Genomic DNA, 16,595 nt, shown 5'->3' with positions numbered 1-16,595 from the left:
ATTATTAAAAACACTAAAGTATGTGAAGTATGAGTAAAAGACTGATTTACGCCATCACATGTTACGCTGTGTGTACTGTTCTGACGCTGTTACTTTAAACCAGCAGTGCTAAACAATGAAAGACTGGAAAATATGTAGCGCCTTTCATTGTTTAGCAGTCAGGAGGAGAGATAATACAAGTAGCTATTACGGCAGAATCAGAGCTTCAGACTTAAAAGCAGTAATATGAGACTCAGCATCACAGAGCCTGGCATACAAAGAGCTAAACTGCCACATAAACTACCTTACAACTGACTCTTTCCAGTGCGCCCACATTAACACCAGGATAAACTGAAAGAAGCTAGTGTACACACAGCGCACTTCATTTGCAATGCAAGCTGGAAAAGCCCAGGGTATATAGAAGAAATTAAATATAAAATGTTATTTTTTCATTCTTAAAACCTTATATGTTGGTTTTATTCATTCCCATTTTTTTCCCAGTTTCTCTGATTCAGTGCTAAACAGAGACAGAGAGTCTGTGACTGTAGATCATTGTTTGATACGATCATTCATTATTATCACTGCTGTATGTCAGCTGTACCAAAAAAACATTTCTTCAGTAACAAAGTACAAAAAGTACAAGTACTGCTTCAACTTTTGAGATGTTTAGGCTTACACATGATTTAATGTCCTTTTTTTAAAAAAAATAATAGTCTTTCGTAACCATGTATTAATTAATTAGATTACTGGCACTTTTACTGAGACTGTATATAATACATGTTGTCTTGTCAATAAAAAATTGTCCTTTTTGTATATAATGTACACTTTCACATGGTCTATTTTTCAGTTTTCTATATTTTTCTACTGGAGAGAGAGACGCCTAACAAAAATAAGTCTGACTGACTGGATAGCACAGTGATAATAGAGTGGAAATGTGAGAGAAAGGAGTGGACACCAGTATGTGTGAACTTCAGTTTTTGTTAGTGAGCTAAATGACAAGTAATCCAGCGAAAATTACTTGGAAATAAAGTAATTTTGCTTAATTCAATAGTGTTTTCACACACATAATGTCCTTTGGCTCCTTTATGACCAGGTAAACAACTTTAAGCTGGTCATCGCTTCCACTAATCCTAAAAAGTAAAATTATAAAGTGATGCATTACATCATGTAAATACATTTTAATGTAAGTACAACTTTTGATAAAAGTAACTTTCCTAATAATCCAGTCCAACAAATTACCCCCAAAAGAAGAACAGCAAAAGAAAAAGGGCACGACTGATTCCACGAATACTTTTATCACAATTCTGATAAGAGTCTCACATGACTCATGTCACATGTTAAGAACCTAACATGTGACATTAGTCGTGTGTTAAGATTCGCTAATGTGGGTTCACCAAACACAAGATCATTGTCAGCTTTTTCCCCCATCAAATACTAGAAGATTGTGACGACTTATGAATGAAGATCAAAAATAACCTGTTTTAAAGTGATGACAAAATATTTTTTTTCTTTAAATAAAAATCTATTTCATTTGTCACTGAAGGAAAAGCACAGATGTTATCAACAGCAGGAGCTACGTGACTCGATAATTGTGAAGAAGAGTCTTACATTAATGCCCTTTTGGGGTTTTATCTGGAAAGCAAGACTGTACCAAATCAAACATACAAAGATATCTGGGTATAGACTTACATCATTTTTATGTAATTAACCATCTGTGATGAAAACACACATTTCTTGCTCTTATCTACATTTCTGTTTTCCTCTTTATGACAGAATCCTGTTTGACCTGTTTGGATGGACCCCCCTTCATATGAGGAGGCCAGTCGCCAACCTCCTGCTCTGCCCATTGCAGCTTTTAACGCTCCCCCGCCTGCCTATGACGCCTCTCTCTCATCCCCACCGACACCTCCTCCTGCCTACAGGGAAGCAGGTGAGATAAAATCTTTCCGCTTCCTTTAACCCCATTTCTTGAGTCAGGGTTGCTTCAGTACATTCTGAAGTAAATCAATAAAAATTATTATTTAAAGTATTACTTAAAAGCACCCTTTAAGTTGTTAAAGGGTTTGAGTGTGGAAGGAAACACTAGTGTGACTGCAAAATAACATGTAAACATTTCTTTTTCTTTTTTTAAATCACAGTTACAGTTCAGCCAGATCCTTTTCCTGTCCTGTCTGTGCCAACTGCCGTGTCCTCGCCTCCCCACCAAAGCACTGGAGTCATAGTCCATCCCGTTACTCAAAGTATAAAGATTGCACTTTTAATACTGACGTTGTTATGTAGACCTGTTCAACTGCTCATTAACGGAAATATCAAACCTGCCAATCACATGGCAGCAAACCAAGGCATTTAGGCATCTAGGCATGCTCAGTAAGTTCAGTTCAGTCTCTATGTGCTGCACGCTGGTTTCACAATGTAAGAGCCTCAGTCGATATGCAGTCAGTATGTCTACTTACCAAATGTTTGTATTTTAACCCCAGAGTGCCTATCGTATCATATTTAATTCATGAGTTTTTGTGAGTTTTTGAGACTTCTACATCATCACTGATCCCCGTGGAAAGCCTGTCTAAACAGCACTAGAGAGAGAGAAACAAATGTAACAAATATAATTTTAAAGTAAACTCATGTATGCAAATGAATATGTTTTTTTTTCTTTTTTTTTCTCAGAAGGTTCACAATATTTTCAAAAATCTTGAACTTTCTGGCAATTATTTCATGGTTCAGCCTTTAAAGGGTCAAAGTGTAAGTATTTAAAAAGCTACATTAGGTTAAATTTTGGTTTTTCTGTGTTACAGTTAATCCGCATGCTTCTCGTGCTCGCGCTGCAGCTTCTGCTCCAGCTGCTGCGTCCTCACGTTCCCGACAAGGCAAGTATCAAGACTACATCTTTACTATAAGCATGGTCTCTTTACTGCTATTTACACTTACTGGCCACTTTGTTAGGTACACCTTTTCATCTGACTGTCAATGCAAGTATCTCATCAGAAAATCACAGGGAGGTAACTAAATGCATTTAGGTATGCAGATATGGTCAAGATAACGTGCTGAAATTGAAAAGAAGCATCAGAATGGGGAAGAAAGGTGGCATTCGTGGCTTTGAATGTGACACGGTTGTTCTCGTCAGACAGGCTGGTCTGAGTATTTCAGAAAAAGCTGATCTCCTGGGATTTTTCCACACAACCATCTCTAGGGTTTACATAAAATGGGCCAAAAATATCCAGTGAACTGCAGTTCTCTGGATCAAAATACCTTGTTGATGCCAGAGGTCAGAGGAGAATAGCCAAACTGTTTCTAGCTCATAGAAAGGCATCAGGAAACAAGATATGCAGAAGAGCATTTCTGAACACACAACATGTCGATCCTCGAGGCAGAAGACCGCACTGAGTGTCTCTCCTGTCAGCTACAAACAGGAAACTGAGGCTACAGTTTAAACTGGCTCAACAAAATTGAACAATACATTTTATTTCTATAGGATATTTAAAACCAAAGTGCGCTACACAAAATAAAATACAATAAACAGGTTCCTATAAAAAAAACAGCAGCTAACAGCAGCCAATCCTCCAATCACAGCTCGACAATTCAACTGTTTCACAAGTTTAACAGAAAAGGCAGCTCAGATTTAAAAACAGTCTTCACTGATGCTTGCATGAGATCATCTGGGAGGTCATTTAAGAGTTTTGATGCAGCAACAGCAAGGACACAAGCTGCTTTTGAAATAAGCTTTGACTGCAGGGATTATCAGGAGTAACAGAGAAGCAGACTCTAATGATTGTGGGGGATATATGCACGCAGATATACAAAGCTCAAATCATCTCAGACTGGTTTTCCTGACCAAATGGCCTCCATAGTCATCAGATTTCAATTCAACATCTTCATGATGTGATGGAACAGAAGATTTGCATCATGGATGTGCAGCAGCTGTGTGATGTCATCATGTCAATATGGAAGAAAATCTCTGAGGAATGTTTCTGGCAACTTGTTGGAATCTTGCCATGAAGCTGTAAAGGCAGTTTTGAAAGGGAAGAGAACGTCCAACCTCGTACTAGCAAGGTGTACCTAACAAAGTGTCCATTGAGTGTATAAGTTTCCGCCTTACTTGTTCTTCTCTCCTTCTAATAACTTCATCTGTCTCCTGAATGGCAGTTGGTGCTGCACCGCGGGTCAACAGCAGACAAACTCAGCCTATAGCAGTAGTGAGCCAGCCGCAGCCTGTTCCCATAGCGGTGGAATATCTGAGAGGCGCCCCTGGTTTGGTACGCTGCCCACACTGCAGTCATCTTGTAACCAGTAAAGTCACACATGTACCTGGGACAGCTGCTTGGTGCTGGTGTGTCATTCTTGCAATGGCAGGGTAAGAGCCCAAAACACTCACACAGGAGGAGTATTGCATGTGCACCAGCGCTAGACAAGCTTGAGCTGAGCTTCATTGGTGTTTTCTGTGCTTGTGTTTCAGGCTCATCTGCGGTTTCTGTCTCATTCCATTAATGGTACGGGGAATGCAAGACACACATCACTCCTGCCCACAGTGTGGAAACGCTCTGCACGTGCACAAAAGATGACCCTGTGAGGATTAATTAACCTTACACATCGAAGTGTGGACAAATGAACTTGTGATGCTAGTGTGACATCTATGGCAAACGCGTACTTTACACAGATGATGGTTGAGGAGAGGCCCGGAGTCATGTGGAGACTTTTGTACAAACTCTCCCAGACTGTTACAGAGGAACTCCAGGTCACCACACATACTACCACAGCTGGTAGCTGTACTGAGACATTTTTCCTTTTTTTTCACACTTTAAGGCTCACAAATGTAAATGGTAAATGCCCTGTATTTATATAGCGCTTTTCTAGTCCCTAAGGACCCCAAAGCGCTTTACATATCCAGTCATTCACCCATTCACACACACATGATGGCAAGCTACGTTGTAGCCACAGCCACCCTGCGGCGCACTGACAGAGGCGAGGCTGCCGGACACTGGCGCCACCGGGCCCTCTGACCACCACCAGTAGGCAACGGGTGAAGTGTCTTGCCCAAGGACACAACGACCGAGACTGTCCGAGCCGGGGCTCGAACCGGTAACCTTCCGATTACAGGGCGAACTCCCAACTCTTGAGCCACGATCGCCCCGACAAGGAAGCAGAAAAGCATTTCTAGGACGTAAATATGAAAAAGAAATTACACAAAAACACTTTTCGCACTTTCTAATTTTGTACAAATGTATTACAGTGTGAGTTCATTATGATTAAATGACACACAGCAATAATACTTTACACGCCCCTAAAGACAGTTTGACGTGCAAGTGCAGGACAGTCCTTCTTCATTGCAGACAATGGGAGGAGACAGTGGGATGCAGCCATGTTTAAACCAGATTTGTCCAAATTCTAACATGAAAAGAGTTTTACAGCTCTGCACTAAATTCCTTTGTCATTTATAATTAAGCTTTCAATGTTTTTTAATCACACTGACTGTGATTTCTATATCTGAACACTAAAAAAACAAAACTTTGATGTTTTTCAGATTTACTACAGGTACAACTGAAGTTTTTTAAAGTACCTTTAACTGCCTAACTGCACTATTTTACTCTTAACCTTTTTTCTAACTATCACTTATGTGGTTTAAATTATTATATTTATTATATCTGTTATTATTTCATGTGAGAATGGTGACCTAATTGCGCTGCACTGCTTTCTAAGCAGCTGTAATCAGTCAGTGGGACTGACTCATTCTCTCGTGTGGCTTTGCCAGCCACGCCTGATTGAAACCTGTTCCTGAACTGATGCACAGGACTTGTATTTACTTAGCAACATATAAAAGGTTTGTTTACACCAGCAATGTTTACTCTCTGACAAGTAGGCCTATAAATGTTTAGCTTTACAAATATGTTATGTGGTCAAAAAAATCATAAATAAATAGAAATCCTTAAAATGCCTTAATGTTTGTTATGCGTTGGAAATCTATCACATAAAAAGAAAGTACACCCTCTTCAAATTCCAAGGTTTTACATATCAGGAGATAATAAAAAAAATGTTGAAAAAATGTTGGTCTTTAGCAGGTCTTGAAGTTGAAGACTTGATAGATGATAAATCAATGAGATATTACCCTGTGTCATCATTTAATTGGAAAAAAATAAGCCAAAATGCAGAAGCAGTGTGTGAAAAACTAAGTACAACCTTAGTGTTTCTATAAAAACTTGGAAGGTAAGCAGCAGGTGCTGCTAATCAAATGCACTTGATTAACTGATCACCGCGTGTGAGCACCTGTATAAAAGCAGAGGTTTTGGGTGTTTGCTGCCATGAAGCATCAATCTGGAAAGGGTCGTAAGGTAATTTACCAACAATTTGAAGTCCTTTATTTTACAGTGAGGTAGAAAACATTCAAGACAGCTGCCAGTCATCCCAGGAATGAACATCCCAGCAAATTCACCCCAACATACAGAAGATCCAATAATCAGAGAAACTGCAAAACATCCAAGAGCTGCATCTCATACTCTACAGGCCTTGGTTAAATGTTACACTTCATGGGAGTACAATTAGAAAAAGACTGATCAAGTATGACTTGTAAACCTGTAGAGTGGAGTGGAATCAAATTCCTCCACAATGGAGAGAGGGACTTATAAAGTGATACAGAAAGTGATTACTTTTAATAAGTTACGGCTGCTAAAGGTAGTTCTACAAGCTACTGAATCATGGGATGTACTTGTTGTTGTTAAATCCTGATATGCAAAACCTTCAAGCTGACAGAAGGTGTACTTTTTCCTTCCTTATAGTGACTGTATGTGTAACTTCTGTCGGTGTAGTAGTTTGTTTGATTTCAGTAGTACTTTTATTTTTAATCCCATTACCTTTGACTCTGCACCAATGTTAGAATTTAAAATGAGGCCTATTAAAGAATAAAGGAAGTGTGTATTAGCAGTTACCCTTTTCAGTTTTGTTTTAGCACACTTGTAGGTGGACTGTAAATGTGGAGTAGACAGACACAACTTGTATATCTTACCTGGCTTTGGCACGTTTGAAAAGATTTTGTAGCTAGATAGGTATCAGTCACTTCACTGGAGACCAGCAAGTCTGACCAAGAAACAATCCAGCTCAGAGGGAGCTTTGATATGAATCACTCAGAATAGGAACAACAGGAAAACCTGTGTGGTACTTACATTTACTAACCAGCCGAAATTAGCTACTCTTGCAGACAAAATCAAACTCAAACTTCAAACTAGCTGCGGGTGATAGTGGTATTCAGCTATTTTCTGGTATTTTGCTGTTTATATCACCAGATAAAATGTTCTTACTTACCTGATTATGATTAAACAGTTTTTATAGAGCATAATTTGCCAGCTTAAGTGATCCTGGTGCTGTTTCTGTTCTTTAATGCTAAGCTAAACTAACCATGTGACTGTAGCAATTGTTGTACAGACATTTTTCTTGTTATCTAACCCTCTGTTAAGTCCAGTATAAAAAAACAGTGTGATAAAATGATATGACAGTGTGGGTTCAGGAATGAAAAGGCAGTTAAATAAAGTGATAAATGGGCTTTCTTTGCCTGCCTTTAATGTTGTAGTGAATGTTTAGTATCTCTGCCAAGTTAAGGTCATGTTTTGTTACTGGACCAAAAACAAAACACGCATTCATGCATTTTCGAGGGCAAGTGGGTGCATTTTGCATATGAACACAAACAACAAATGTGTGAGTAACTTCCTCTTTTATGTCTGCTGTGTGACCTTGTACAGGCAACAAAGTTAGGGTTTAGCGTTTAGATACTAGAGCCTGATATGAACAGCAGCCAATAGCAGACATACAACAGTGCTCAGATAGGAAAGTTAATCAACTATAGGCTGCTGGGTCCAGGCGGCAGATAACGCAAGGATTCACAGTTATACCTCCTCGGCACTGATACACACATCAGACCTCCCTTTCACCACTCCCTCCGGACCTTCTTGCCAAGCTTGTCCAGTTTGTCAGTGTGAGACTGAACCGCCATGAAGAGACTTTTGCTGCTGTGCGTGACGGCCTTCTGTCTCGGCGTATGCATCGCCGACACGAAGGAAGACAAACAGTTCCCAGAGAAAGATGGAGTGTTACAGCTGAAGAAGGGGAATTTCAAAAGGGCAATGAGAAAGCATGACCAACTCCTGGTGCACTTCTGTAAGTTAAACATCAAGCCTCGTACAGCATGACCTTTGACCTTCATACTTTCATATGCTAAGCGCACAAACAGGCGACTGCAAGGTGTGTAAGAAATCAAATCCTCATTTCCTCTGCGTGTCTGTCAGTTGCCCCTCTGTCGGGAGAAAGCCAGCGTGTGTCTGCAGCTTTCCAAGGAGCTGCAGCGGAGCTCAAGGGGTCAAAGGTCAAGCTGGCAGTGGTTGATGTGTCAAAAGAGAAGGACCTGGCTAAAGAACTGAACATGACAGGCCACCCGGTAATCAGACTGTACCTCTCCGGAGATAAACACAACCCAGTAGCCTGCCCTGGTACGTGCAGAAGAGTTTCATTCATCTCATTTATTCTTTTAACAAGAACAATGGGTCATGTCATATCATATACAGAGGAGTAGCTCCAGATATGGCATACTGCTGAAAAATAAATTATCCACACTTATTTCATCATGTGACAAAGCGAATGAAAAATCAGGGTTCTGATTATTAGGAAACAGTAGAGAAACAAAGGGATGCTTTGGTTTGAATCTATCTTCCTCTGCCTCTGTTCGAGGGCTTTGTCCTCTAGTGCTCTGACTTCATCATGATGTTCGCTGGCACAACCGATGGCTAGATGCTGGGTAATAAAAACAGCAGTGAAAGCCCTGGCTGGAGTCATTATGTTTTCATGTGAACCATATATCTCTAAAGTTATCCAGCACACATTTTAATTGCATTTTTTTTGTGTGAAAGTTTGCTCTTATTCTGGAAACATGCGAAAAGATCAGGATGAAAGAGGCACATGCTGCAGCTAAGTTGTTAAAGCTGACACCCTGTCATTAAATTTTGCCTTGAACTTTTCAGATATGTGTCTCCTTGAGTTAACTAGCCTGCCATTTGTTGTGAAACACCAGTGGTTAGAGTTTACTGGCTGTTGTTTCATATTTCCTGCAGAGCACCAGGAGTTATTAGGATCCACTCAGCTGTTGAATCTTAACTGTTTTGGGTAAAATATTAACGGTAAAGTGATTTGTTATCTTGGATTGTCCTGAAGTTCCTCAGAGCTCGGCTTCCATCTTGACCTGGCTGAAACGGAGGGCAGGGTCAGCTGCTGACCTCGTCACTGATCTCAGCCAATCAGAGGCCTCAGAAGAGGTGACAGTGGTTGGATTCTTTAAGGTAAAACAAAAGCCCCGCTTGATTTCCCTTCTCTATTATGTTGTGCATCTACCGCACTGCGACAGTTTCTATGCGTTTGCGTGTGAGCAGGAGCTGAACCACGAGTACGTCCAGGTGTTCTACGCCACAGCGGTCGAGCTTCCTGACGTCAGGTTTGTGGTGACGCAGGACGATGACGTCATCGCCAAATACGGCCTCACACATGATGTTGTTCTGATGCTCAAAAAGGTTCTTCACGCACAACATATACAAACACACCCGTTCACAAAAACAGTACTAGTTGTGACATTGCTCTATGTGAAGAAAGGTTTTAGTTCTTTAGTTAGTTTTTAGTTCTGTTTAGTTAAGAGAAATTAGCTGTGGGTGAATGCCATAAAACATGAGTGAGATTTTAAACATAAACCTCACTGTGAGCCTTCAAAAAGACATGCATAACTGAAAGAAATCTTGATGTTGCATCCAGAGTTTTACAAAAGAAGCGTAAATATATAAAGCAGACTTGTTGGTTATAGTCTTACCTGTAATACTGTGTATGTTTGTGTGTCTGTGTGTGCCCACCGCAGTCTAGGCTCATCAAGGCTTACAAAATGATGCCCGAGACATCTAAATGGGACCTGATTGTCTTTATCACGATCTACCAGATGGACCCAGTCACTGAGTACACTGGGCAGGTACAGTGTTGTCCATGGTGTATTTTCACACATATACAACAGCTACGGTAGGAACGGTTTGGTCTGAATCCACTGGGATGGTTTTCAGGGAAAACCTCTGCTGACTGAAATCTAATTGCTGTTTTCATGTAGGCTACACTTGCCGAGCAGTTTATTAGGAGCACCTTGCACCTTGCAGTGTAATGCAGCTCTTCTGCCATAAACTTTTATGAGGCTATTGTTGACATTGCCCGAAAGGTGATTATTCTACTTTATCTTTATCACTGAGGTCGTAGTGGGTGGTGGTGGTGGTACTGGATCGCATTATGTTGAAAATCAATTTTAATATTTATCCACCTCTTTGGCATACATGACGCCATATTAAAAGGTGTTTTTATACTCTGAAAGAGCAATCAAGCTAGTTTGTACAGCACTTTAACTGAAGTTTAAGTGCTTTTTATCACATGCATTCACACTCTGATGGATGCACTGGAGGTTAGATACCTTTCCCGAGGTCACTTTGGCACACAGAGCTGGACTTTGATGTCCTCTTTATCCACCCTGACCTCCTCCCTTTGCAGTTAGTGGCTCAATTACAACTTAATGTCCTCATTTGCACCTGTTATGATCATCTCAGCCAGTAGAGGGCTCTGTCCATTGAACTTAAAAATGTGCTGAATTGCCTTACATTAGCGCCAGCTGAAATCCAGCTTCACTGCTTAAGTGTTTGAACTGCTTTGTCTCCTTTTGCAGACAGCCTCTCAGATCTTATCGTCGCCTGTGTTAAACCACGCTCTTCTCTTTGTCAACAAAAGTTCAGAAGACTTTGATGAGATTTTTTCTGCCTTCAGCACCGCTGCAGAGACATTCAGGATGAAGGTACACATCATATGTCTGTGCTTTTGAGGTCAGTAATAATGTATTTTCAGCCCCTGACCTTGACTCTATCGCGTAAATAACATTAATCCTCACCTTAAACCTACTTTTTACTTTTTAGGTCTTGTGAGGAATTTGGCTGCAAAACAGCAAATCATAAACAAATGACCCTATCTGACCCTTACTCTATTCCCAGAGTAAGAGATTAATAAATACAGCACATAGATTTAGTTGAATTTTTCCTTTGTTTTTGACCATACTGTTTAGTGCATTCTTACATTTTGCACTTACACAGTCATACGAGGGTTGTTTGAAAGTTAGCGCTTGCCAGAATGTTTCTTCCTGGACTCTCCAACTCAAACTGCTCTTCGCAGACTCTTTTCATAAGTATCCCTGCAGAGCACACCGGCCTTGTTGTGATATACGGGAGCGTCTGAGGGCTGTATATGTTTGTGTGTCAGATTTTGTTTGTGTTGGTGAACGTGGCTGAGCTTCGCAATGGCAGAATTATGGAGTACTTCCGGGTGCGGGACTTTGAGGCTCCCCTAATCCGACTGGTTAACCTGTCAAATCACGTGACCTACCATCTGCCCTCTGACGCCCTGAACGTAGAGATCATAGAAAAGTTCTGCCAGGACTACCTCGAGGGCAAAGCTAAGGTAAGTCCCACTCTCCTCTGCTGTGTGGCACAGAGACAGAACCCGGGAGGCAGCTCGTCTTTATGTGTTTAATGGACTTGTGTATTTTTAACAGCCTAAGATGCAGAGCGAGCCGATACCTGAAGGATGGGACCAAAAACCAGTGAAGGAGCTGGTGGGGATGAATCTGGAGAAAGTTGCCTTTAACCCAGACAAGACTGTTTTTGTCCTGTTTTGTATGTAAACACTGTTCATTTTAATATCATGCTTTAATTTGTTTTTCTTTTTAAAGAGGGCCCTAAGTTATACTGGGAGTCATTGGTGACTAAAATTGGCGACCACCCTCTGAATCCCATAAGCTAAACAGCACCTTCAAGCCTTTAGATTGAAAACGCACATGATTTGAGTTGTTCAGGGTGTATTTAAAGGGCTCTGAGAGTTTAAGGAAAAAGATTCTCTAACATGATGAGTCAAAAAAAGTGTTTGAACAGATCTGCCAGGCAATACAAACACTTGAAGAAGTCCCCTTCAATGCAATGATCAGTTAACCTTTCAGAAAATGAGCAAACCAACACAAGCAACCAAGTCTGTGCCAATCCTTTATGTAGTTCAGCTAAAACCATCACTCAAATTCTATTTAAGATCCATAGACAGACTGCAGAGATACATCCCAAACAATGTGACGAAATTTGACAGATTACAAAAAATGATGCCCTTATTTAGGGCATTTGATACAATTTATGTGCAAATTTATGTTGTGATTAAAAGTGCAAACAGTGAGGGCTTCCTAAAGTAACCGTATGTGTTTGTATTTAAGATCTGCCCTACAGTAAAGAGTCCCGTGCTGTGTTTCCGCTGTGGGAGGAACTAGCTGAGGCCTTTGAGGATCGCGAGGACGTGGTCATCGCTCGTATTGATGCTTCAGCCAATGATATCAACTTGTCAGTGCAGGGCACGTACCCATCACTCTGCTTGTTTCCTGCTCTGTATGCTGAAAGGGTATGAGGCAATTATGTCTTTGGGCACATGACGATTAATGGTTTTTATTAAAGCCCATGATATCATCACGAAAAACAGATTTAAAAAAAGGAATTATTTGCTCTTTAGAGGAAACCAGGCTCGTTACAGTGAGATCTCTGTGTGGTCTGTGTCGTAGGTGGTGGTTTACACTGGAAAAACGAAGCTGAAACCCCTGATTAAGTTTGTAGAGAAGGAGATGGAGAAAGCTAAAAAATACAGAGCTAAGGTGAGTGATCTTCCTTACACTTGTGCCTTTGTGTGCTTTTATAGCTGTCTGTGTGTTTGAGAGCTGCCTTTTTCTTTCAGTTAAAAATATACTTTTCTCCTTTGTGCATCCAGGAGGATGAAGACAGGAGGAAGTACATCGAGGCCATGAAAGCTGAGGAGGCAAAAAAAGCCAACAACACCAAAGATGAGCTTTAATACAACAACAAAGACATGACTGTGTGTGTGTGTGTGTGTGTGTGTGTGTGTGTGTGTGTGTGTGTGTGTGTGTGTAAAATGATGCTCTTTAAATTTCTAAATAAAAAATACTTTTTCTTTTTTGATTCTGCATTAAAGTCTCAAAACATAATTTTTGATATTTAATGAAACTTCAAATGGAAAAGGTTGAATACTGAAACAAGACACAGTTTCAGTACAGCTAAAGAGTTTGAAAATAACAGATTACCGTCCACACGTAAAGAAAGTCAACTGTAGGAAAATATCAGATGATTACACAGTTATAATATTACTACTATCTATATATATATATATACATACGTGTATATATACATACGTATACATACGTGTATATGTATGTATATGTGTATATGTATGTATATATATATGTATATGTATGTGTATATATATATATACACATTTTTTTCAGTATTTTATTCACTTAATAGCAGGACAGAATACCACATGACTGTGGCCTTGTGTTATACCCTCTCTGCTGCAGTGATGCTGCAGACAAACACAAACATCGTGATCAGACATTTAAGAAGAGCCTCTTAAAGATGAAGGTCTCTGTCTCTTGACCTAAACACATAATCCAGTTAAATCTAATTTATGCTCATTAATGCCCCTCACACTGTAACTTAAAGTAATAAATTGGTTACTGATTAATTACAGAAGTACGTTTGTGAGCATAAAGATGTAAGCCTTGGACCATCGGGATGAAATGTGGTTGGGAAACTTAACAAGCATTGATAAAGCTTCATCAGTAGCTCGAGCAAGACCTCAAAACCTTCGCTCACCATGGGTGGTTAGCAGACTGTGGTTGCACCATGCAGCCTAATAACATGCAGTAAATTGCAGGTTAAAGCAGTCTGCTTACACATTGTTAAACCAGGGAAAGGAACTAATGTGGCTGTCACATTACCCTTTTGTCCCATTTCATCCCAGGATTTGAATAAATTGCTGCTCACTTTCTACAGTACTTAAAACTGATCAGTAGGACCTGAAACTGCAAACTTTCAAACATTCAGGCCAAGTAAGAATCGGTTGTTGAACGTATTAATCTTCTACAATAAGCAAATGAATAAATAAACAGGAGAAAGTTACAGTGCCAACAGAATCATGCAAGTTTTTGACAGGGAGGTTAAACTCATGCAAATTACCTTTGCCCAGGCTCATGAAAACACTGATAGCAGATCATTTGTGTCAGTGTGTCAGGATGGTTTATATTTGAGCTTCTTGTTCACACAGAACTATTTTTCTTCATTTTTTTAACGATTACCAAAGTCTGTGAATCCCCAAATAGTTCAGTTGTTCTTTTTGCTCCCTATGAGGTCACTTTCACCATGTGACAAAAACAACACCCCACTGTACACACTCGGGCCACCAGCAACTTTCTAAATCCTCAATAAAAAGCTGACAGGTTGCAATGATGTTCCAAATAACTTATTAAGAAAACAACTAAATACAAAGAAAATATTATGAAAACTGGTTTATTTTATATCTCCTAGTTTGAAATGAAGCAATAAAAACATGTATAAAACATCACAAACTGTAATATTTTACAAATGCTTACATCCTGCTGATGCAACGGAGACATCTTCCAGTGACAGTCTTCAGCCGTGTGTGTGTGAGGAGGCTCCTAAACCCACCGACACAGAAGTGCATGTTCACAACTCCCTCTGTGCAGGTGGTGTCAGGACCCTCCTCACCCAGGGTGAGGAGGGGTGGTGCTGTGGCCAGTCAGATATGAAGTGCTCAGAGTGGATCTTTGGTCCTCTGTGCAGCTCTGTCCACTCTCAGCTGCCCTGCAAAGCAATAACACAAGAAAGACGTCATTTTAACACAAAACAGCATTTCCATTGTTGGTAGCTGCAGCATGTTGTTAAAATGCAATTTTAAACTCAACATATACACACAATAAATATAAATGAACTTAAACCTGCAGTACTGTAGGACGATGATTTATACCAGCTATTGGAAGGATTTAGTCTTCAAGACAGTTTGTAGCCAATGTGAGGTGATAACTTACATAGCTGGAACACAGCACCACTCTCCAGTTTATCATTTGGTCATCCATCCTTCTCATCGGGTTGGGGTAAGGCTGTCTTCTGGGTGGAGTATCTCTCTTTGTTAGCTCCGTCTTGGACGTTGAGTGTCTGAAGTGCTGAATGCTGGGAGAGGACAAGTGTAAAGCACCTGAAGACAAAAAGACAAAGAGAAAAGCATGAATTCACAGATCACCGAGTTGTTCAGTTTACTTTTCTTCTGTTATGTGTTTTTACCTTACCTCTGATCCCTTAGCCACAGGCTATACCTTATGTAAAAACAAGAGACTACAGTCAGTTCACTACATCATTTTTAAACCTTTTCTAATTATTTGTGTTGACATTAAGTACGGACTTACCTTTGTCCTGCATGGTGAGCTAGAGCTTGAGAAAAAATATGTAAGTCATTTAAATAGTTACCTGTGATAACAACAAAAACAGAAGTAACAATACCTAAAACACTACCTTACAGTCACACAGGCAATGTCACATATTAAGAAAAAAACAATACATTTCACATGTGTTAGTTAATATTTTTTAAAAGTCAGATATTTTTAGTTAGCTGTCTTACAAACATCACAAGACACAAAGGCTTAACTTAACCATTACAAAGTTAATTAAAAATTAAAAGATATTTACAAGAAGCTATCCTCAAAGCAAGAAAGTGTCTTACAAACACTGCAAGACCAGGCCAACTTAAACTTTTAAAGTTTAAAAACAAGTTCTAACATAATCTAGTCAGAGTCACTGTCATCAAGTGAAAAGTTAAAAGGCCTTTCCCAGAAACGTCTGACACCAAAAGAACCTGATGATGTTGATGGGCCATAGAACGTGTCATCACTTACCTTGCTTACCTTTGCACTTACCTCTTCAGTGCAGATGTCTTCTCTGCTTCTCTTTGCTGAGGAGGTGAGAGCTGAGATTGAAGGAGAAGGAGAAGCTGTAGGATCAGCAGAGGAAGCAGCTGAGGGAGAAGATAAGAGAGCAGGTGAAGGAGGAGCAGCAGAGGGCGGAGGTGACGGAGCAGGAGATGAAGCAGCTGAGGGAGTAGATAAGAGAGCAGCTGAAGGAGGAGCAGCTGAAGGAGGAGCAGCTGAAGGAGGAGCAGCAGAAGGAGGAGCAGCTGAAGGAGGAGCAGCAGAAGGAGGAGCAGCTGACGGATCACCGACTGGGGCAACGACTCGAGGGAAGAGTGGGTCGTTGGCGTGGCCGAAAGGCGGCATGGCGAATGGGGCACCACCTGGAGCAATAGGATGTTGCCAATCGTGCCAAAACGGCTCTGGAGGGAGCTCCCGGATGAGAGGGGAATCATCTCTCTCATCCATGGTGTCATACCCCGAGTCATCGCTAGGCCAATCGCCCCACTCTTCTGAGTCGTTCCAGTCAGATGAATTGTCAGTGTCTTCACTCACCTCTTCAACGTCCTCAGGTAGGTAGGGAGGGTACTCACCTTCCTCTTCACTGTCATCAGGATGCTGTGCTTCATGAGAAGAGGGGGAGGGTGAGAGAGGGATATACTCACCATACTCACCTTCACTGACACGCTGGGTATCAGTGTCATCCAGGATCCTGATGACTTCAGGAAGGCCTTCTTCTGCAGGACGCTCAACCACGTAGTCGAGACGACCTGTGAGG

At 40.6% G+C, this 16,595-nt stretch overlaps 2 protein-coding genes across 2 annotated transcripts; both read left to right on the top strand.

The window, feature by feature from the left end:
- Positions 1–1,773: 1,773 nt before the first annotated feature.
- Positions 1,774–4,535, top strand: si:dkeyp-75b4.8 (lipopolysaccharide-induced tumor necrosis factor-alpha factor homolog). The gene is made up of 3 exons (XM_063477222.1): positions 1,774–1,909; positions 4,120–4,327; positions 4,430–4,535. Exons 1-3 carry the CDS (start codon positions 1,774–1,776, stop codon positions 4,533–4,535), a joined length of 450 nt encoding a protein of 149 aa, XP_063333292.1.
- Positions 4,536–7,949: 3,414 nt separating this feature from the next.
- Positions 7,950–12,894, top strand: zgc:136472 (uncharacterized protein LOC678514 homolog). Its single transcript, XM_063475185.1, has 11 exons — positions 7,950–8,115; positions 8,244–8,444; positions 9,163–9,287; positions 9,378–9,515; positions 9,851–9,958; positions 10,691–10,816; positions 11,275–11,472; positions 11,567–11,687; positions 12,269–12,450; positions 12,608–12,697; positions 12,811–12,894. Exons 1-11 carry the CDS (start codon positions 7,950–7,952, stop codon positions 12,892–12,894), a joined length of 1,539 nt encoding a protein of 512 aa, XP_063331255.1.
- Positions 12,895–16,595: the final 3,701 nt, after the last annotated feature.

Source organism: Pelmatolapia mariae, linkage group LG6 (assembly GCF_036321145.2).
Source record: "Pelmatolapia mariae isolate MD_Pm_ZW linkage group LG6, Pm_UMD_F_2, whole genome shotgun sequence".
NCBI classification, from domain to species: domain Eukaryota; kingdom Metazoa; phylum Chordata; class Actinopteri; order Cichliformes; family Cichlidae; genus Pelmatolapia; species Pelmatolapia mariae.
This window is presented reverse-complemented; position numbering and strand designations above follow the sequence as displayed.